Here is a 22,984-nt window from a genome sequence, read left to right as displayed (position 1 = left end):
ACTGTGATCCCTGGAGCATCCAGAAATTCAAACACAGTGGGCAGCCTTGAAGTCAGACCTCACTCTGCGGCCATCACAGCCCTCGCTCGGTCCTTTTGGGAAAATCGCATCACACCTCCTCTCTGTGGCAGTCTGTCTACCTGATTCTATCCTCTGCCCTTCATTCATTCATTCATTCATTCATTCCCTCCATATTCAGTGAGCACTCACTGTGTGTCTAGGACTGACCCAGGCACTGGGAATACAGCCGAGAACAAGACAGACAAGGCCCCAGTCCTCCTGACTGGGACAGACAAGGAACAAAGTGTCAATCAGAGTTTTGCAGGAGACCGGCCAGGCGCAGTGGTTCACGCCCATAATCCCAGCACTTTGGGAGGCTGAGGCGGGCGGATCACTTGAGGTCAGGAGTTCAAGACCAGCCTGGACAACATGGAGAAACCCCGTCTCTACTAAAAATACAAAAAATAGCTGGGCATCATGGTGCGCGCCTATAGTTCCAGCTACTCAAGAGGCTGAGGTGGGAGGACTGCTTAAACCGAGGAGATGGAGGTTGCAGTGAGTGGAGATCATGGTGCTGCACTCCAGCCTGGGCAACAGAGCACGACTTCATCTCAAAAAAAACGGCTTTGCAGAAGATCAGAGAGAGTGACTGTGCTGGAAGCTAAGAGCGCAGGAGTGTGAGGAACCCCTCAGTCCCTAAGTAGAGCCTGGGCTGAAAGCCGGAGCCTCTGGGTGCATCGAGGCCCCAAGTGATCAATTCAGCAGCACAGTGATCCTCAGTCATCACATTTCCAGCTCCCCCGGGCAGGCCCAAGTCCACCCGGAGTCCTTCCTGCTGCAGCCACAGACCTGCGCTCTCTGCATCTATGTCCGTTCCGTCCCTTGTCTGTCATTCATCCATCCATCTATGCAACACATATTTAGGCAAATCCCAGCCACACGCTGGGGCACTGGGGAGAAATCAATGCTCAGCAAGGGAGGGAGACAGGCCATTTGTGGATCATCACGCAAATGAAAATTTCGGGCAGTGCTAAGAGTTTTAAAGAAAATCCAACAGAACGGTGTGCTGAGGAGTTGCCTTAGAACCACGGTGAGAAGCCCCCAAACCCGGATGCTGTCAGGGCTTGAGGGCGCCCCCAAGCCACCCTGAATCCTCCAATGCCCCAAGTGCCATGGCCCAGTCCCTGCTGTCTAACCTTACTCTCTCCTGCTGCAATCACATCCCAGCCCTGTTTCCGCAAACACCAGGATGACACCTCTGTTTTGTGTGTGACTATTCAGCAAACGTCACCTGCAGAGCATGGCAAACACAGCCATGAATAAAGTAAACCCCACTTCTCCCCTCTCTTTCTTCTCCCCCATTCCTTCTCCCTTCCTCAGTCCCCTCCGCCTCTCCTGCAGACGCTCACCTTCAGAAAGGAGGGACGGGGCTCTCCTGGTGGCCCAGGACCTAGACAGAGCAGCCAGACAGCAGAGGCTGAAGGAAACACGTCCCTCACATGGGGAGATTTTAAGCCCGGGCTGGGAGTGATGTCATTTGTCATGGCCCGGATCTCGGAGGGTAATCCTGGCCAAGGTGGGGGACTCGACTGGGCACCAGGAGGTGACATTGGCTGAAAGGGGGAGGGGCACCCGTCTGCTTAATCCCCTCCTCTTCCCCCCATGACATCTTGGCAATTAGGGTTGATGGGGAAGGGAGGCCCCAGCTCCTGCTGGTGACCATAAGCCCCTACTCCTCAGGGAAGTCCTTCCTTTGGTCTAACTGGTGTCTCTCCAGCTTCAGCTAGCATCCCAAGAGAGAGGCATCAAAGAGGAAGGAGAGAACTGTCAGAGGGTCCTGAGAGACCATCTGAAAAAAGAGAGGCACGGGGGTTTCTGGATCCCTCTCCTGGGTCCCCCTTTCTCTCCACAACAGTTTGTCTGACAGCTAGTTTGTCTCTGTACTGCCTCCTTGTTCTCAGTTTCTGCCTCAGTTTCCCTGTTTCTCTTTCTTTGCCTTGATCAACTCCTATCTGTGGCCTGTCTGTCTCTGTGTTGTCAGACATGATATTCTCCTCTTTCGGGGGGCAGTGGTGGGGGCGGGGGCTGCTCCCAGCACTGAAAATAGACAGACGTTAGAAAGGGTGTTTTGTTTTCTGTTTTTGGTGGAGTTTGGGGTTTGGGTTTTTTTTTTCTTTTTCTTTTTCTTTCTTTTTTTTTTTTTTTGAGACAGGGTCTCACTCTTCTATCACCCAGGCTGGAGTGCAGTGGCGCGATCACGGCTCACTGTAGCCTTGACCTCCAAGGGATCCTCCCTCCTCAGCCTCCCAAGTAGCTGAGACTTTACAGGCACACACCACGATGCCCAGCTAATTTTTTCATTTTCGTAGAGATGGAGTCTGTCTGTGTTGCCCAGGCTGGCCTCAAACTCCTGGCCTCAAGGGATTCTCCGATCTCGGCCTCCCAAAGTGCTGGGATTGCAGGCGTGAGCCACTGCACCCAGCACTTGCCATCTCGCTACACACCGTTGGTCTTTGTCTGGTTTCTCTGGACCTCAGTTTCTTTTCCTTTGGGTCTCAGGCTGTAGCATTTCTGCCTGCTTGCCTGAATACCCTCTTTCATTCTCCATCTGCTCCTCTCCGTCCCTGTCTTTGTTGATAAACCTGCATTACCACCTTGGTCTCTCTTATTCTTTCCCTCTCTTTCTCTGTCTCTCCCTGTCTGTCTCGCTCTCTCTCCCCTCTCCCTCAGCCTCTGTGTCCTTCTGTTCCTGTCTGTCCCTCTCTTTGCTGTCTTTCTGCCTGTCCACCTGTCCCTGTAACTCCAGCCTCGTCTCTGTCTCTCTGTCCTCACTTATCCACCATGCCTCTCTACAGCTCCAATCTCTGTTCCTCCTTCTCTTTTTCCCTGTCTCTCTCTCTCTCTCTTTCTCTCTCTCTCTGATTCTTATTTCCCCTCTCTCTGGATTGCCCTTCATTTTCATTTTGTTTTGTTTTTGTTTTGAGACAGAGTCTCGCTCTGTCACCCAAGCTGGAGCGCATTGGCACCATCTCGGCTCACTGCAACCTCTGCCTCCCGGGTTCAAACAATTCTCCTGCCTCAGCCTCCCGAGTAGCTGGGAGGATTTCCTTTCATTTCTGTCCTTCTCTCTATCTTGGTACCTCTGTCGTATTTCCGATTTTCCTGGTCTCTGGCCCTCTTTGTGTCTCTCTCCTCTCGTCTCTCTCTCTCTAGATATTAATATCTCTCCCTGAGCTCCTGGGCCCCACACGGGTCTGTTTCACTTCCTCATGCACCCAAACACGCACACAAACAACACAAGCACACACGCGCACGCGCGCACACGCGCACACACACACACACACACACACGCCCAGTAATCCCTCCTTGTGGCTGGGTCGTGTGTCTCAGCCATAAGGGGCCCTTTCTTTCTCCTCCTCCCTCCCCCAAACCCCCTGCTAGGAGAGATTAAGGCTACAGGCCTGGCTGAGGAATCAGGACAGGTCTCATTAGCTTGAAGAGCCAGGGGTGACAGCAAGAGAGGGAGGGGCCGTCTGACCCTCGGCGACCAGTCCAGAGGCTCCTGATGGGAGAATCCAGTCCTGGAACAGACCCTCTGGCCCTGGAGCAGGGAAGGAAGGTCAGCTGTGCAGGGAGAGGGAAGAGAAAATAACTTCTAGCAGGATAGAGAAGGTGTCAGCAACTCTGAAATCACCTGCCCCTGGGAATCTGGGTACTGGTTGGCTCTTGGATCCAGAGTCCTTCCAGGGGCGAAGGTACAGAGAGGTGGCTTTCAGCTGGTCCTGCACATGGCCCTGGGATCAATTAAGCTGAAATCAAATCCAAGCACTTCCTCTCTGAGCTAGGTCTTCTGAGGCAAGTTGCTTTCCTTCTCACCTCCACCCAGTGGCTCAGGCAGAAATCTGGGCACTCAACCTGGCCCCCAACCCCTTTCTCCTCACCACTCACATCCAATCCATCCATAAGCCCTGCCTTCTCTTCTTTCAGATCATTGTCCTACTGAAACAATATAAAGCACTGCTGGAAGAAATTAAAGGAAACTCAAGTCAATAGTGAACTATATACCATGTTCATGGATTAGAAGACTCAATATTATTAAGAGGTCAATTCTTCTCAAACTAATCTTTAGATTTACTGCAGTCCCAATCAGAATCTCCTCAGGATTTTTCTGTAGAAATTGATTGTCAAACTGATTCTGAAGTTGCTATGGAAATATAAGTGATCTAGAATAATCAAAGCAGTCTTGGAAAAATAAAACGAGTTGGAGAACTTATGCTACCTGATTTTGAGACTTATTGTAATGCACATGATTGCAGCTGGAAAAAGTGGGGTTAAGGATTAAGAAAATGTGGCACATATACACCATGGAATACTATGCAGGCATTAAAAAGGATGAGTTCATGTCCTTTGCAGGGACATGGATGAAGCTGGAAACCATCATTCTCAGCAAACTATCACAAGGACAGAAAACCAAACACCGCATGTTCTCACTCATAGGTGGGAATTGAACAATAAGAACACCTGGACACAGGGTGGGGACCATCACACACACGGGCCTGTCATGGGGTAGGGTGCAGGGGGAGGAATAGCGTTAGGAGAAATACCTAATGTAAATGACGAGTTAATGGGTGCAGCAAACCAACATGGCACATGTATACTTATGTAACAAACCTGCACATTGTGCACATGTACCCTAAAACTTAAAATAAAATAAAACAAAGTGGGGTTAAATTCTGGGGACAGTCTGAAGATATGTGGAATACTGAAGGATCCTTGGATAAGGTTGTTAATGAGTTTCACTCCAGGCTCTACTGCAGGATGGGGGTCTCCTCATGCCTGCACCTCCTTAGCTCCCTAACACCTTCATCCTGTTTGATCTTTTGCAAAACTCTTATTGACACCTTGTTTCTTGTCTGCCCTTGTCAGGAAGATGGGGCCCTGTCTGTCTTGTTCTCAGCTGTATTCCTAGTACCTGGGACTGTCCCAGACACACAGTAGTAAGTGTGTGTTCAATAAATGTGAAAGAAATAGATGGATGGATGGATGGATGATGGATGGATGGATGATGGATGGATGGATGGAGGGATGGATGGATGGATGGATGATGGATGGATGGATGATGATGGATGGATGATGATGGATGGATGGATGGACGGATGGGCAGAACCAGGTAGAGAAACTGGTACAGAGAAATGGTATGATGTTTTTGCAAAACGACCAAGGGTCTGTGATTGCTGCACTGTGAGGTCAGACTGTGGGGCTACCCACTGGTGTTTGAGTCTCTGGATGCTTCAGGAATCATATTGTTCCTGAGTTAATTCATTCAGGCTTTAACTGTGCCATGAATCCCGGCTTCTACCAAGTCCCATGCCTGGTAGTGGATGCATCCATCCAGCTCCTTGTCTTCACTGAACAGAGGAGCATACAAAGGCTGCAGAGAGAGGCTGGTGGGGCTGACAAGGGAGGGCCCTGAACGTGGCTGAGCCGGGAGGTTCTTGCCAAGAGCTGGCATGGAGCCACATGAGTTTGGGTTTAAACTCTGTTCTTTTCAAACTGCGTGGCCTTGGGCTCTTCATGTGGGCTCCTGGGCCTCAGTTTCCTCTTCTACAAAGTGGATACAGTGACAAGCTGTCACAATGAGCCCTGGGAACCCCGTGTCCTAGGCCTAGCATGGGGTGGCCTGGGGTGGGAGCGGGAGCAGGGGAGGGAGCTGACCTCATCCAACTTCTAGGAACCCCAGGTAGACTTGAGGGTGAAGAGCGGGGCTCTGGGGCCAAAGAGATTTAAATTCTACCCTTGATTCTTCCACTCATCACCTGTGTGACCTCGGGAATTGACGAAACCGCTCTCTGCCTCAGTTTCCTCCTCTGACAAAGGGACCTCTGAGCTCCATGGGCCTGTGGTGAGTGTCCTAAGAGGCCATGTCGCCTGGTGGTCAAGAGGGCACAGGATCCGGGGCAGGTGCTGGCCCAGCCCTGGCTCTGCCACTGATGTGCGAGACAGAACTGGAGACTCCACTTCCCTCAGCCTCCGTTTCCTCCTCTGTAAAGCGGGGATGATACCAGGAGCCGCCTCGGAGAAAGTTTCCATGGGGTTATGGTTCCCTGAGATCTTGTTCCTAAGGTCCGTGGTGCATGCAGTGTGTGAGAAGCTGGGACCCCCGGAAGTCCTTAAGGTCTTCAGCCACCTGACCTGTGGGCACCTCCCTCCCTCCCAGGCTCAGTCTCTCCTGCTGTAGAATGGAGTTATCTGCATGTCTGCCCCACCAGGTGGCTGTGAGCTTTCAGGCCTCACCTGTGAGAACGACTGTTCAGGTGGGAACCTGGGACCCAGTGGGTGCCGAACCCCACAGCTCTGAGAACCAGCCTTGGGCCTCCCAGGTTGATCCCCAGGGCAGGGACACTGATGTCCCTTGTGGCACCCTTTGAGATCATAAAACATCAGTGGCTGGATATTCAACCAGGTTGCAGAAGACTTATACAGGCATTTCAAAAGTGAGAATAGCAAATAATCCACCAGTGTATGACACAGGGCTCACATTCATTGATCAACAAGGAAATGTAAATGAAAAGCTCATAGTGGTAACTCCACATCCCACCAGGACAGCTAAAATGGAAGACTGACAATGCCATGTGTTGACAAGGACATGGAGCATTCAGGATTCGCACACCCTGCTGGGGCAAAGTACTGTAGCTCTCTTTGAAAAATGGTTTGGCAGTATTTTTTAAAGTTGAGTGTATGACTCAGTGCCTTCATTCCTTGGTACATACCCAACAGAAACTCTGTCTTGTTTCACCAAAAAGATGAGAACAAGAATGTCCCTAGCATCAACCTTCACAAGAGCCCCACACTGAAAGCTTCCCAAATGACTGTCGATAATAGACGGGATACGTTTCTTCTGCTGCATTCACTGAAAACAATCCTGCCCAGAGATGAGTCTGAAACACCTTGGTCTCAGGATCCCTTTATGATCTTAAAAATCATTGAAAAGTTGGGCATAGTGGCTCACAGCTGTAATCCCAGCACTTTGGGAGGCCAAGGCAGGTGAATCGCTTGAGCCCAGGAGTTCACGACCAGACTGGGCAACATAGTAGGACTCCATCTCTACAAAAAAAAAAAAATACAAAAAATTACCTGGGGTTGATGGCACATGCCTGTAGTCCCAGCTACTCAAGAAGCTGAGGTGGGAGGATCATTTGGGTCTGGAGGGGCTGAGGCTGCAGTGAGCCATGATTGCACCACTGCACTCCAGCCTGGGTGACAGGGCGAGACCCTGTCTCAAAAAAAGACAAAAAGAAATCATTGAATACCCAAAGAGCTTTTTTTTTTTTTTTTTTTTTTTTTTTTTTTTTTTTTTGAGACGGAGTCTCGCTCTGTCGCCCAGGCTGGAGTGCAGTGGCCGGATCTCAGCTCACTGCAAGCTCCGCCTCCCGGGTTTCCGCCATTCTCCTGCCTCAGCCTCCCGAGTAGCTGGGACTACAGGCGCCCGCCACCTCGCCCGGCTAGTTTTTTGTATTTTTTAGTAGAGACGGGGTTTCACCATGTTAGCCAGGATGGTCTCGATCTCCTGACCTCGTGATCCGCCCGTCTCGGCCTCCCAAAGTGCTGGGATTACAGGCTTGAGCCACCGCGCCCGGCCCCCAAAGAGCTTTTGTTTGTACCAGTTATATCCATTGCCATTTACCTTAAGAAACATTAAAACTAGCCAGGCGCAGAGGCTCACGCCTGCAATCCCAACACTTAGGGAGTCCAAGGCAGTCGAATCACTTGAGGTCAGAAGTTCAACACCAACCTGGCCAACTTGGCGAAACCCGTCTCTACTAAAAATGCAAAAATTAGCCGGGCGTGGTGTTGCATGCCTGTTGTCCCAGCTACTCAGGAGGCTGAGGCATAAGAATCACTTGAACTCAGGAGGTGGAGGTTACAGTGAGCCAAGATCGCACCACTGCACTCCAGTCTGGGCAACAGAGCAAGACCCTGTCTCAAAATAACAAAAAATTAAAATGGAAAGAAACAAAATAATATCTTTATCAATCCATTAAAACAACAAAAATAGGCTGAGCGCAGTGGCTAATGCCTGTAATCCCAGCACTTTGGGAGGTTGAGGCGGGTGGATCACTTGAGGTCAGGAGTTTGAGACCAGCCCAGACAACATTGTGAAAGCCCACCTCTACTAAAAATATAAAAATTAGCTATACTCAGTGCCACGTACCTGTAATCCCAGCTGCTCAGGAGGCTGAGACAGGAGAATCACTTGAGCCTAGGAGGTGGAGGTTGCAGTGAGCCAAGATCACGTCACTGCACTCCAGCCTGGGTAGTGGAGCAAGACTATCAAACACCCATCAATGATAGACTGGATAAAGAAAATGTGACACATATACATCGTGGAATACTATGCAGCCGTTAAAAAGGATGAGCTCATGTCCTTTGCAGGGACATGGATGAAGCTGGAAACCATCATTCCCAGCAAACTAACACAGGAACAGAAAACCAAACACTACATGTTCTCACTCATGAGTGGGAGCTGAACAATGAGAACACATGGACACAGGGAGGGGAACATCACACACCAGGGCCTGGTGGGGGGTGGGGGGCTAGGGGAGGGATAGCATTGGGAGAAATACCTAATGTAGATGAGGAGTTGATGGGTGCAGCAAACCACCATGGCACGTGCATACCTATGTAACAAACCTGCATGTTCTGCACATGTATCCCACAACTTAAAGTATAATAAAAAATTAAAAATAAATAAATAAACAAAAAGAAACAAATGATAAGATACACAATACATGGGTGAATCTCACAACTATAACACCGAAAAACAGAAGCCAGACATAACAGAGAGTATGCAGGAGAGGGAGAGAAAGAGAGAGAAGAATGCAGTATGATTCCATTTACACAAATTATGAAAATTGGCACGTGGGCACCATGCTATTGGAAGTCAGGATAATGATTGCCATTGGAGGAAGGGAGTGAGTCGAGGGATGAGAAGGGCTTCTGGCTTCCGGAGAGCTGGCCATACTCTCTTTTTTTTTTTTTTTTTTTCCAGACAGGGTCTCGGCCGGGTGCTGTGACTCACGCCTGTAATCCCAGCACTTTGGGAGGCCCAGGCGGGTGGATCACGAGGTCAGGAGATCGAGACCATCCTGGCTAACATGATGAAACCCCGTCTCTACTAAAAAATACAAAAAAATTAGCCGGGCGTGGTGGCGGGCACCTGTAGTCCCAGCTACTAGGGAGGCTACGGCAGGAGAATGGCGTGAACCCGAGAGGCGGAGGTAGCAGTGAGCCGAGATCGCGCCACTGCACTCCAGCTTGGACTACACAGCGAGACTCTCTCAAACAAAAAACAAAAAACCCCATGGTTTGGGAGGCCAAGGCGGGAGGATCATTTGAGGCTATGGATTAGAGACTGAGGCCGGCCTAGGTGACATAGGGAGACCCTATCTCTACAAAATAAAATATATTAGAAGGGGGAGGAGGCAAAAAAAATTTTTTTTTAATTAAAAAGAAGTTCAGGCGCAATCGTTCACACCTGTAATCCCAGCACTTTGGGAAGCCAAGGTGGCAGGATTGCTTGAGCTCAGGAGTTCAAGACCAGCCTGGCCCACATGGCAAAACCCCGCCTCCACTGAAAATACAAAAAATTAGCTGCATGGTGGTGCGCGCCTATAATCCCAGCTACTCAGGAGGCTGAGGCGTGAGAATCGCTTGAACCCAGGAAGCAGAGGTTGCAGTGAGCCGAGACTGATCACACCACTGCATGCCAGCCTGGGCAACAGAGCAAGACCCTGTCTCAAAATATAAACACATAAGCAAACAATATTTGGAACCAGCCATGTTTGCCTCTCAAAACTGTGCCCTCAACTACCCTGCTACACATGACCCAGAGTCTAAACAAGGCTTGCCCCAAGTCCCAAAGAAATACCACAGGGTCCTCTCCAGCTCTTGAAATTTGAAGTAACTAAGGGCTCAAAGAGCTTTTTTTTTTTTTTTTTTTTTTTTTCTTTTGAGACAGAGTCTCGCTCTGTCGCCCGGGCTGGAGTGCAGTGGCCGGATCTCAGCTCACTGCAAGCTCCGCCTCCCGGGTTTACGCCATTCTCCTGCCTCAGCCTCCCGAGTAGCTGGGACTACAGGCGGCCACCACCTCGCCCGGCTAGTTTTTTGTATTTTTTTTAGTAGAGGCGGGGTTTCACCAGGTTAGCCAGGATGGTCTCGATCTCCTGACCTCGTGATCCGCCCGTCTCGGCCTCCCAAAGTGCTGGGATTACAGGCTTGAGCCACCGCGCCCGGCCTGAGCTTTTGTTGATATTGACTATATATCTATTGCTATTTACTGTATTGGAAATTATTTCTTTTTACTTTTTTTTTTTTTTTTTTGAGACAGGGTCTTGCTCTGTTGCCCAGGCTGGAGTGCAGTGACGTAATCTCGGCTCACTGAAGCCTCAACCTCCTAGGCTTAAATGATCCTCTCGTCTCAGCCTCCTGAGTAGCTGGAACTACAGGTGCACACCACCACACCTGCCTTTTTTCTTTTTTTCTTTTTCTTTTTTTTATTTTTGTAGAGAAGAGGGTCTCACTATGTTGCCCAGACTGGTCTCAATCTCCTGCTCTCAAGTGATCCTCCTGCCTGGGCCTTCCAAAGTGCTGGGATTACAGGCATGAGCCACTGGGCCTGGCATGAAGTAGAAATTAAAAGTGTGGAATTTAAAAAATACTTTTGAAGATTTTAAATTTCATTTAAAATGTATTTTGAGCTGGGTGCGGTGGCTCACGCCTGTAATCCCAGCATTTTGGGAGGCTGAGGTGGGTGGATCACGAGGTCAGGAGTTCAAGACCAGCCTGGCCAACATGGTGAAACCCTGTCTCTACTAAAATACAAAAATTAGCTGGGAATATATATATATTCCTAGCTATTGGGAGGCTGAGACAGGAGAATCCTTTGAACCCAGGAGTCAGAGGTTTCAGTGAGCCAAGATCACACCACTGCACTCCAGCCTGGGTGACAGGGCAGGACTCTGTCTCAAAATAAAAAAAATTCAGCAATGTTGGCACCCTTCTAACCCCTTAAATGTGGTTCCCTAAACAGCCAGGGAATATGCCTGTGTCCACTCCCTGCCTCCTCCCCACGTGGCCCCACAACCCCCATCCCACCCCCACCCCCACCCCCACCCTGCCCTTCTCTGTCCCCTCTGTCTTCTGGTCTCCCCCGTCCTCTGCCGCCCCCTGGTGGCCGTCCTGGCCCCTGGGTCTCCCCATGGCCGCCTCTCTGACCCTGTCCTGGTCCCATTTAGCAAATGTTCCAATCCTCTTAGGCCGGGCCAGCCTCAGCAGAGCACAGAGAATTAGATCCAATTTGGGGGTGGAGGGGGGCAGACTTCCAGAATATAATGAAAACTGCTTGTCAGACCCTGGAAGGCAGTAGACATACAGCAACTCACACACTGGGATCCCACAAGGGGCAACGAGGAGAGGAGACTGAGGAACAGAGAAAGGGGGAGACAGAGGGGCAGGGTGGGGGGACGCCAAGGGGTGGACAGGGCACCTGGAGGCTGAGAGGTCTTGCTCCCTGCGCCTGGAAAATGTCTTCCCAATTTGGCTCTCACCGCCACAGTCACCGGAGCGCCTAGTGCCTCCACCTGCAATTCTGGAGTATCTTCCCTCTCTACAAGGACCCGATTCTCTCATCCAGAGTTATTAATTAATTCTTGGCATGTGGTTTTTTGGGTTTTTTTGTGTTTGGGGGGGCTTGTGGGGTTTTGGGGGGATTGTTTGTTTTTTGAGACAGAGTCTCACCCTGTTGCCCAGGCTGGAGTGCAGGTGGAGGGCACAGCTCGATGCAACCTCAACCTCCCAGACTCCAGCGATCCTCCCACCTCAGCCTCCCAAGTAGCCGGGACTACACTAGCACACCACTCCGCCTGGCTAATTTTGGGAGGTTTTTTTTGTTTTGTTTTATGCTTTTGTTTTTATTTGTTTTGAAACAGAGTCTCACTCTGTCGCCCAGGCTGGAGTGCAGTGGTGTGAGCTCGGCTCACTGCAACCTCCACCTCCTGGGTTCAAGCGATTCTCCTGCTTCAACCTCCTGAGTAACTAGGATTACAGGCGCGTGCCACCACGCCTGGCTAATTTTTGTATTTTTAGTACAGATGGGGTTTCACCATGTTGGCCAGGCTGGTCTTGAACTCCTGACCTCAAATGATCCACCTGCCTCAGCCTCCCAAAGCGCTAGGATTACAGGTGTGAGCCACCATGCCCAGGCTTTTTGGTTTAGTTTCTGGTTTTGGGGGGATTTTTTGAGATGGAGTATCACTCTGTGGCCCAGGCCGAACTGCAGTGTTTCTCACTTAACCTTTGCTTTATTCTGTTTCTCTCTTTCAATTTCGGCCTCAGTGTGATCTCGGCTCACTGCAACCTCCCCTCCTGGGTTCAAGCGATTCTTCTGCCTTGGCCTCCCAAGTAGCTGGGACTACAGGCGCACACTACCATGCCCGACTAATGTTTTGTATTTTTAGTAAAGACAGAGTTTCACCCTATTGGCCAGGCTGGTCTCGAAACTCTCACCTCAGTTGATCCTCCTGACTCGGCCTCCCAAAGTGCTGGGATTACAAGCCTGAGTCACCATGCCTGGCCATTTTTTGTATTTTTTAGAGAGACAAGGTCTCGCTATTTTGCCCAGGCTGGTCTCGAACTCCTGGCCTCAAGCAATCCACCCACCTCAGCCCCCCAAGGTGCTGGGATTACAGGCATGAGCCATAGCGCTCAACCTATTCTGTGATTCTTTGAGTAAAACACCTGCCTTCCCCCACTTGGAGGATGAGTTCCATGAGAACAAGAGCTGCACCTATTAACTATCTGGAGGTGCCTAGGTCAGTCCCTTGAATGTACAGAGCACTTAATAAATACAGGCAGTTCTCAGGCCGGGTGCGGGTGGCTCACGCCTATAATCCCAGCACATTGGGAGGCTGAGGTGGGCAGATCACCTGAGGTTGGGAGTTCAAGACCAGCTTGACCAACATGGAGAAACCCCATCTCCACTAAAAAAAAAACAAAATTAGCCAGGCGTGGTGGCAGGTGCCGGTAATCCCAGCTACTTGGGAGGCTGAGGCAGGAGAATTGCTTGAACCCAGGAGGCAGAGATTGCAGGGAGCTGAGACCGCGCCATTGCACGCCAGCCTGGGCAATAAGAGCGAAACTCCGTCTCAAAATATATACATATAATAAATTAAAAATAAATAAATACAGGCAGTTCTCATTCTTACTGGTTATGTTCTGTGAAGTTGCTGTGAACATGGTCTTAGCCAATAAGGAACCACTGCTCCCGGGGGAAATACAGATTTGGGGTCCTGCAAGGATCTGCTCCCACTATTGTCATCAATCGATCAATACCTCACCCTGGTTCATGCGTGTTTCGGTTTAAAGACACCTTATTGAATATATATTAATATGTTATTGATTCATTCAAATTAAACTCAGGGCTGACCAGGTGCAGTGGCTCACACCTGTAATTTTAGCACATTGGGAGGCTGAGGCGGGTGGATCACCTGAGGTCAGGAGTTTGAGACCAACCTGGCCAACATGGTGAAACCCCGTCTCTACTAAAAATACAAAAATTAGCCAGGCATGGTGGCGGGCACCTGTAATCCCAGCTACTCTGGAGGCTGATGCATGAGAATCCCTTGAACCCGGGAGGCAGAAGTTGCAGTGACCCGAGATCAATCCACTGCAGTCCAGTCTGGTTGACAGAGAGAGATCCTGTCTCAAAAAATAAAATTTAATAAAAAAGAGAGAAAGGACAGTGTTTCAAGAATGATTGTCCAGACACTGAGAGGAACCCCAATGGCAGAAAGACATTGAACAACAAGATTCTAGAAAGCAGGCCAGGTGTGGTGGCTCACACCTGTAATCCCAGTACTTTGGGAGGCCGAGGCGGGAGGACCACGAGGTCTGGAGATTGAGACCATCCTGGCTAACATGGTGAAACTCCGTCTCTACTAAAAATACAAAAAATTAGCCGGGCATGGTGGCGGGCGCCTGTAGTCCCAGCTACTTGGGAGGCTGAGGCAGGAGAATGGTGTGAACCCGGGAGGCAGAGCTTGCAGTGAGCCGAGATTGTGCCACTGCACTCCAGCCCGGGCGACAGAGCAAGACCCCGTCTCAACAAATAAATAAATAAATAAAATAATTTTTTTTTTAAAAGATAAAGGACAGTGCTTCAAGAATGAATGTCCAGACACTGAGAGGAACCCCAATGGCAGAAAGACATTGAACAACAGGATTCTAGAAAGCAAAAGCCAACCTCACGCCTTCATCACCCTCACTCTGATCTGCCCAATACTGTCTTCAAAGCCCAAACGACTCCTTGTTGCCCGTGTGCCCCTCCTGAACCCCCTACCCCTGCACCAAGAGATACCCTCACAATGCAGAGGATGGGGAGGTGTCTCTGGGCCTCTTGGGGGCAGGAGCAGAGATGAGTCAACCCCACCAACAGGCCCACCCCATCAGAGCCCACAGGCGTAGGGTAAAAGAGGAGACTGAAGAATTGATGGAAGGCCAGGCGTGCCTGTAATCCCAGCACTTTGGGAAGCGGAGGCGGGCAGACCACAAGGTCAGGAATTCGAGACCAATCTGGCCAATATGGTGAAATGCCGTCTCTACTAAAAATAGAAAAATTAGCCAGGGATGGTGGCAGGCACCTGTAATCCCAGCTACTTGGGAGGCTGAGGCAAGAGAAGGGCTTGAACCCAAGAGGTGGAGGTTGCAGTGAGCCAAGATCCCACCACTGCACTCCAGCCTGGGTGACAGAGAGAGACTCTGTCTCAAAAAAAAAAAAAAAATTGGTGGATAAGGAGAGAGCCATTGTTTCTGTTCTGAAGTAATCAAATACGAATGGATTTATTTATTTATTTATTTATTTATTTATTTATTATTTATTTATTTATTTATTTGAGATGGAGTCTCACTCTGTCACCCAGGCTGGAGTGCAGTGGCACAATCTCGGCTCACTGCAACCTCTGCTTCCCGGGTTCAAGCGATTCTCCTGCCTCAGCCTCCCAAGTAGCTGGGATTACAGGCGCCCTCCACGATGTGCAGTTCATTTTTGTATTTCTAGTAGAGATGGGGTTTCACCATGTTGGCCAGACTGGTCTTGAACTCCTGACCTCAGATGATCCTCCAGCCTCAGTCTCCCAAAGTGCTGGGATTACAGGTGTGAGTCATTGCGCCTGGCCAAGAATGGATTTCATAATCCCTTCTGCACGCTCTTCCACCTACTTCATTCCCACCTACGTTGCTTTTGCCCCAGGCTCCGGAGGACCTCCCTCCACCCACGTGACTCTAGGAATTTGGCCATTGCCTAGGAAGGCCCAGGAGGAATCTCCAGAAATTCCATCCAATCCTGAAGACACATCAGGACGAGAGAAGGCATGGGGACTTCCATGGGCGGGGCGCTGACGAGCCCTAGGGTGGCATTCAAGGCCAGAAATGCTTCTTGTTTTCCAGGTTGTCCATTAAAAAATCATAATTATAAGCAGCAGGAAATAGAGGAAGTAGACATTCCCCATCATCTCTGGGTAATTACTTTTGCAGGAGTTTTTATTGTTGTTATTTATTGTTCATGCAAATATATTATGGGCCAGATGAGGTGGCTCACGCTTGTAATCTCAGCACTTTGGGAGGCCAATGTGGATGGATCACTTGAGGTCAGGAGTTAGAGATCAGCCTGGGCAACATGGCAAAACCCTGTCTCTACAAAAAATACAAAAATTAGCCAGGCGTGGTGGCGCATGCGCCTGTCCTCCCAGCTACTTGGGAGGCTGAGGTGGGAGAACGGCTTGAGCCAAGGAGGCAGAGGTTGCAGTGAGCCGAGATCATGCCAGTGCAATCCAGCCTGGGTGACAGAGCGAGATCCTGTCTCCAAAAAAAAGAAAGAAAAGAAAAAATATATATATATATGTATAATATGTGTATATTTTTTGTATGTGCTTATTAAATGTATACATTCTTCAAAATAAACAATGTGCCTGAGACAGCACTTGACATGGAAAACACAAACTCAATCCTTTAGCTCATTATTAGTCAGCAACCTTGAGCTTTTCCTATTATAGACATGGGAATTCGGGAGGAATAAAAGAAAAAGCCCAACAAAGTGTCTGTGTTCAAGACACATTTATTGCGGCCGGGCGCGGTGGCTCAAGCCTGTAATCCCAGCACTTTGGGAGGCCGAGACGGGCGGATCACGAGGTCAGGAGATCGAGACCATCCTGGCTAACACGGTGAAACCCCGTCTCTACTAAAAATATAAAAAACTAGCCGGGCGAGGTGGCGGGCGCCTGTAGTCCCAGCTACTCGGGAGGCTGAGGCAGGAGAATGGCGTGAACCCGGGAGGCGGAGCTTGCAGTGAGCTGAGATCTGGCCACTGCACTCCAGCCTGGGTGACAGAGCGAGACTCCGTCTCAAAAAAAAAAAAAAAACAAGACACATTTATTTCGGCAAACAGCAAGCAGACATCCAACAGGCAAACAAAACAAAAAATACATTAAAAATCATCATTTGTTACTAATGGGTTGCCCCTTCATCCCTTTTTTAAACTTATTAGCACTCCATAGTCTGAGGCTGCCACAAATTAATCATCTTCTAATTTGTGGGCGTGAATTAATCCAGTTAACTCAGTTGATATTTCAAAGAAATGCTACACTGAACACTGATATCTGCGCTTATTCACAGGGGGGCAAGAATTTTCCCAGGATCAGTCTCTTACAGTAAATAATTGAGGGCAGGCGCGGTGGCTCACACCTGTAATCCCAGCACTTTGGGAGGTCAAGGTGCACGGATCACCTGAGGTCAGAAGTTCACATAGTGAAACTCCATCTCTACTAAAAATACAAAAAAAAAAAAAACAAAAAACAAAAAACTAGCTGGGTGTGGTGGCAGGCGCCTGTAGTCCCAGCCACTCGGAAGGTTAAGGCAGGAGAATTGCTTGAACCCAGGAGGCAGAGACTGCAGTGAGCCAAGATCATGCCACTGCACTTTAGTCTGGGTGACAGATCAAGACTCAGTCTCAATAAATAAATAAATAAAATAAGAAAACTGGCTGGGTGCGGTGGCTCACGACTGTAATCCCGGCACTTTGGGAGGCTGAGGTGGGCGGATCACTTGAGGTCAGGCATTCGAGACTAGCCTGGCCAACATGGTGAAACCCTGTCTCTACTAAAAATACATAAAATTGACTGGGCGTGGTGGTGTGCGCCTGTAATCCCAGCTACTCGGGAGACTGAGGCAGGAGAATTACTTGAACCCGGAGGTGAGGTTGCAGCGAGCCAAGATCACGCCACTACTGCACTCCAGCCTGGGTGACAGAGCAAGACTCCATCTCAAAAAAAAAAAAAAATTAAATGGTTTTTAGTCTACTTGCAGAGTTGTGCCTCCATCACTATAGTCAATTTTAGAACATTTTTCACCATGCCCAGGAGCTATCCCCATAGCTACTCCCAGTTGGTCCCAATTTTCCCTTCTCCCCAACCCCTAGCAACCACTAACCTGCTTTCTGTCCCTATGGATTTGCCTATTCTGGACACTTTGTATAAATAGAAGTATATGTGTGCTTTTGAGTCTGGCTTCTTTCACTTGGCTTCATGTTGGCAAGGTTCATCCACGTTGTAGTATGTATCAGAGCTTTATTCCTTTTCGTGGTTGAGTACTATCCCATTGTGTGAATATAGGACATTTTGAGTTTCTATTTTTTGTGGGTTTTTTGGGGGGGTCGTTATTTTGTTTTGTTTTTTGAGGTGGAGTCTCCCTCTGTCACCCAGGCTGGAGTTCAGCGGCACGATCTCAGCTCCCTGCAACCTCTGCCTCCCGGGTTCAAGTGATTCTCCTACCTCAGCCTAACAAATAGGTGGGATTCCAGGCTCCCCACCACGCTTGGCTAATTTTTTGTATTTTTAGCAGAGACTCGTTTTTACCTTGTTGACCAAGCTGGCCTCAAACTCCTGACCTCAAGTGATTCGCCCACCTCAGCCTCCCAAAATGCTGGGATTACAGGCATGAGCCCCCGCGCCCGGCCACACGGCACTTTGTTTATCCGTCAGTGGATCTATGTTTCAGCGTTTTCTCCTCTTGGGTGATTGTGAATCATGCTGCCGTGAACTTGCTTATATTTAAATGTCTGTTTTCACAAAATAGTACCAGTGAGCTTGTTCATCTGTTTATGTCTTTATTGGCCAAATAAATAGCCACGGTGCAAAATCTCTGTGGTCGCCACTGTGTTCCCAGCATGTCCTGTAGGTGAAGCCGGACAACGAACGTGGGCAATGAGGAATCATTGCTGGGGATGCTGCTTTCTACAACAGAACTCCAAGTAGCCGGTGAAAACAATAAGCCAGGCCTGTGGTAACAATGTCTACGTTTTATTGAATTTTGAAATTGATTGCATGAGTCATTTCTAGTTCCCTGCACCATGAGCCTTGTCAATCTCTCTAACCCCTGAATCCATGTGGGTCCTGCCATGGGGAAATGGGGACAGCCAGGTGTCTGACAGAGAAGATGCATCTCTGAGGGATCTGATTTCTGTAGACCAAGGTCATGGGTCCCCTGTATCTTCAGCAGCAGGTTCGTTCACTCACAAGGACAGACCAGCAGCGGTCCATGGGCACATCCATCAGACCTGTGCCCCCTCCTGATACAGGTCTATGCAGCTCGGAGAGGCTGGGCTCATGTGAACCCAGCACACAAGCCCCGTATATAAACTGGAATAAACCAGCACTGAGGTCATTTACTCATCAGGAGAAACCGGCAGAAGTCTATGTGAATGCGCATCAGAACTTCGCCCCACAGGCAAATTCACTACAGAAACCAAACCATTATCAGCAGAACCAATGTGTACTGAGCTCTGCTTACACCTATAGGCACCTGGGGGGCAATTTTTGGAATGGATACTAGGGGCCAGAGTGGCCTCTAGGGACCAAAGAGGAGGTTGCAGGGTTATCCAGGAGGGAGGGATGGTGGCTGGACAAGGCTGGCAGCCCAGGAGCCAGGAGGAGTGGCTAGACTCGCTGGTATTGGTCATGCGGGGCCCCAGCCCTGGGAAGGAACAAGGATGACTCCTGGGGGCTGACTGGCGGTGCCTCTCCTGAGATGGGGACCCCAACCACAGGTCACAATGCTGACCCCCCCAACCCCACGTGGAATGCCGCCTCGCCAGGGCCCATGAGGGTGAAACCAAGGCTGTGTTGCCCACTGAGGTTCCCCAGCTCCCAGCACAGCTTGGCAGGCAGTACCTGATCAGTGATGAAGGATTCATCCATCATTCAGCTCCTCCAGGGGGCGGGACTGCAGGGCAGGGTGGGAAAGGGAGGGTCCCAGCAGGGTGGGCCAGGGTGGGCACAGCATAGAAGTGATTTAAGAGCCAAGCACTTGGCAGTACACACTCATGTCTGGGAACAGAGCAGGACGCAGGATGCAAGACCCTGGTCATCTCCAAGGTGAGCGAGGGCAGGGGTGTGAGGGGTCTGAGCTGATCCTGTGGCCGAGGCTGCAGAGTGCAGATCTGGGCAGCCAGAGGAGGGCTGGGCCTGTGCGGGAGGCTTCCCGTCCTGCAGAGAGGGGAGAACTTAGCGGCCTTTGGGAAATGAAAAATCATGCAGCAGCACGGAGCGTCTCACGCCTGTGATCCCAGCTCTTTGGGAGGCCACGGTGGGAGGATCACTTGAGCCCAGGACTCTGAAACTAGCTGGGCCAACACAGCGAGACCCGTCTTTACCAAAAATACAAGTTACCCAGGGGTGGTGGTGCACACCTGTGGTCCCAGTACTCGGGAGACTGAGGCGGGGGGATTGCTTGAGCTCAGGAGGTGGAGGCTGCCTTGAGCCGTGATCACATCACTGCACTCCAGCCTGGGTGACAGAGCGAGATCCCCTCTCCAAGAAAAAGAAAGAAGGAAAGAAATTAAACCAGCGCCTACGCTGCCTGCCTTCCCTTCTGTGGGGTCCCTAACAATACAGGAGCTGTTATCATGCCCATTTCCTAGATGTGGATCCTGAGGCCCAGAGAGGTGCAAGGTCTGGTCCGGATACCAGGCTGCCAACTGCGGTGTCGCCCCAGCCCACACTGCCTGGGCTCCTTGCCTGGCTCAGGGGAAGGGGTACCTAGGCGGGGCCGGGGGCTCCCTGGGGGCTTCTCTGACCTGTTTCCCTCCTGTCCCCAGGCCCTCCCCTAGCCCCGGACCCTCCAAGGAGACAGCGGCAGGAGCGCACGGTCTACACTCAAAGCCAGCAGGAAGTGCTAGAAAGTTACTTTCAGAACGACCAGTACCCGAACTATGACAAGCGACTGAGTCTGGCGAAGACACTCGATCTCAAGGAGCACCAACTGCAGGTCTGACTCCCAGCCCCACCCCGCCCGCCCCAGTCACCCCAAGGAGCCTCTTCACCTCTGTCACTCACCCGGCCTGGGCCGCCGACCACCTCCTGCCCTGCCACGCAAGGGGTCCCGCCAGTGTAGACCCGGGCTGCATCCTGAGTCCTGTTCCAACTCTATGCTAACCCAAACCCGCCCACAGGATCGGCCCAAGCTGTCCCCCACGAGGTCTCCCGGTGCCCAGACCTCAGCCCCCCCTCAGAACCCACGGTCCCTCCCCTCGAACCCTCCCTGGTCCCCCGGGCTCCCGGGCAGCAGGCCCCGTTCCTTCCCTCCCACCCCACCCTCTCCCCTCCCACCCCACCCTCTCCCCTCCCTTCTCCAGGCCTGGGAGCCGGGGGCCCTCTTATGGTGGGTGCCGAGTGGGGGTGAACAGAGGGAGAGGTTGAGGCCGGCCCCACCCCCAAGCGGCTCACCAGACCGCGCGAGCCCCTCCTTCACACCTCCTCCCTGTCCCCTCTGCCCCCAGGTGTGGTTCAAGAATCGCCGCGCCAAACTAGCTCGGGAGCGACGGCTCCAGCAGCAGCCCCAGCGCGTCCCTGGGCGGAGAGGCCGAGGAGCCCGCGCTGAGCCCCTAGTCCCTGCAGCCGCTGCCTCCGCCCCTCAGCCGGGCCTCTCGGGAATCCTTCCGGCGGCGGAACCCACGATCTGCAGCCTCGACCAGGCCTGGGGCGGCCCCGAGTGCAGAGCCCAAAAGGGTATCCCAGATGTCCTGGGTCCAGGCTGTGGCCCGGTCCCAGCCCCAATTCGAGGCCCAGCTCAGGTCCCAGGTCCACTCCCTGGCCCAATCCCAGGCCCAATTTCAGGCCCAGTCCAGATCCCAGGCCCACTCCTTGGCCCAATCCCAGGCCCAGCCCAGATCCCAGGCCCACTCGCTGGTCCACTCCCAGGCCCAATTTCAGGCCCAATTTCAGGCCCAGCCCAGATCCCAGGCCCACTCCTTGGTCCACTCCCAGGCCCAATTTCAGGCCCAGCCCAGATCCCAGGCCCACTCCTTGGCCCAATCCCAGGCCCAGCTCAGGTCCCAGGCTCAGCCCAGATCCCAGGCCCAATCTCAGGCCCAGGCCCGATCATAGGCCAGATCCCAGGCCCAGGCAGACTCGGAGGCCCAGGTCCCATCTTAAGTCCTGGCCGGATGCCAAGTTCAGGTTCACTTCCAGGCCCACCCCCGATTTTAGGCCCAGGCCCAGGCTCAGTCCCAGCCCCAATCCCAGGTCCAGGATCATTCCTAGCCCCAGCCCCAGGCCCCTTATGGCCTCAGAGCCCCGATGCCTCCGACTTCTTGCCAGACACCCAGTTATTCCCTCAATTCACAGAGCTGCTCCCACCCCTAGACCCCTTGGAGGGATCCTCAGTCTCCACCATGACCTCTCAGTACCAAGAAGGGGATGATTCTATGGGCCAAAAAGACTCAGGGTCTCAGTATCAAGAGGAAGGTGGCTCTGTGAATGAAAATCACTCAGGCCCCAGGTCATCACTGGATTTATAGGGGGCCTGTGCCTGCAAAGTTCTTCAGATCTCAGTGGGCCTGGAGTGGCTGGTCTACACTGCTGGTGACTTTCTGCAGTGAATGCACCACCCTTTACCCACCCTGCTGCAGTCGGACATTTTCTGTCTTCACTGTGCAGCCATCACAGGTGGCCTGTGGATGTGCCTGCCCCTCATTTGAATTGAGCCTGAGCATTTCTCTGCTGGGATTGGAGTCACTGCTCACTGGGATGTTTCACATTAGTGGATGCCGCTTGAGAGCTTTGTAAAGGGCTTTTCCCAGTGCTTCTGATGGTCAGCATCTTCCCCAACACTTAGGATTGTGAGACCTTTTAATGTTTGTTGATGCAATGACTTGTGGTTTTGTTGTGGCTGTAATATCCATTTCCCTGATGTTTGAGAGGTTAAACTCTCACATGTTAACTGAACCTTAGAAATCCTCATAATATGTCTCTTTGTTTACCCCTTTTCCTTCATTTATTTGAATGTATTCTTATATTCTCTTGGCAATTAAAGTTCTGCAAACGCCTTTCCTATTTGCATTTTGTTTCATTAGTAGCATTTCTTGCTTTTAATGTTGTCTGTTTCACTGTTTTTCAAATTACCTATTGTTATGGACCAGATTTGTCTTCATTTTTCATTTCCATCAGCAGCAGACTGATAATGTTGTAAAACACAATGAAGTTATTAATAAAATTTAAAATGGGCCAGGCAAGGTGGCTCATGCCTGTAATCCCAATAATTTGGGAGGCCAAGGCAGGTGGATCACTTGAAGTCAGGAGTTTGAGACCAGCCTAACCAACATGGTGAAACCCCATCTTCACTAAAAAAAAAATATATATATATATATAAATTAGCCAGGCATGCTGGCGGATACCTGCAGTCCCAGCTACTTGGGAGGCTAAAGCAGGAAAATCACTTGAACCTGGGAGGTGGATGTTGCAGTGAGCTGAGATCATACCACTGTACTCCAGCCTGGAGTACAGAATAAGACCTTGTCAAAAAATATAAAATAATAAAATAAAATGACTTTTACAAAATATCTCAATATATCCGTATTTTCTTTTTTTTTTTTTTTTTT

At 50.8% G+C, this 22,984-nt stretch overlaps 1 protein-coding gene across 1 annotated transcript; it reads left to right on the top strand.

Annotated features, from left to right (window-relative positions):
- Nucleotides 1-4,417: 4,417 nt before the first annotated feature.
- TPRX1 (tetrapeptide repeat homeobox 1) lies at nucleotides 4,418-21,904 on the top strand. Its single transcript, XM_033223839.1, is given in 4 exon segments — nucleotides 4,418-4,497; nucleotides 4,927-4,997; nucleotides 20,204-20,373; nucleotides 20,885-21,904. Coding segments are annotated over 4 exon segments (1,341 nt in total).
- The last annotated feature ends 1,080 nt before the right edge of the window (nucleotides 21,905-22,984 follow it).

The sequence above is a fragment of the Trachypithecus francoisi genome, unplaced genomic scaffold (assembly GCF_009764315.1).
Source record: "Trachypithecus francoisi isolate TF-2019V2 unplaced genomic scaffold, Tfra_2.0 Lachesis_group12, whole genome shotgun sequence".
Lineage (NCBI taxonomy): Eukaryota > Metazoa > Chordata > Mammalia > Primates > Cercopithecidae > Trachypithecus > Trachypithecus francoisi.
Note: the sequence above shows the minus strand (reverse complement) of the source record. Positions and strands in the feature narration are given on the sequence as shown.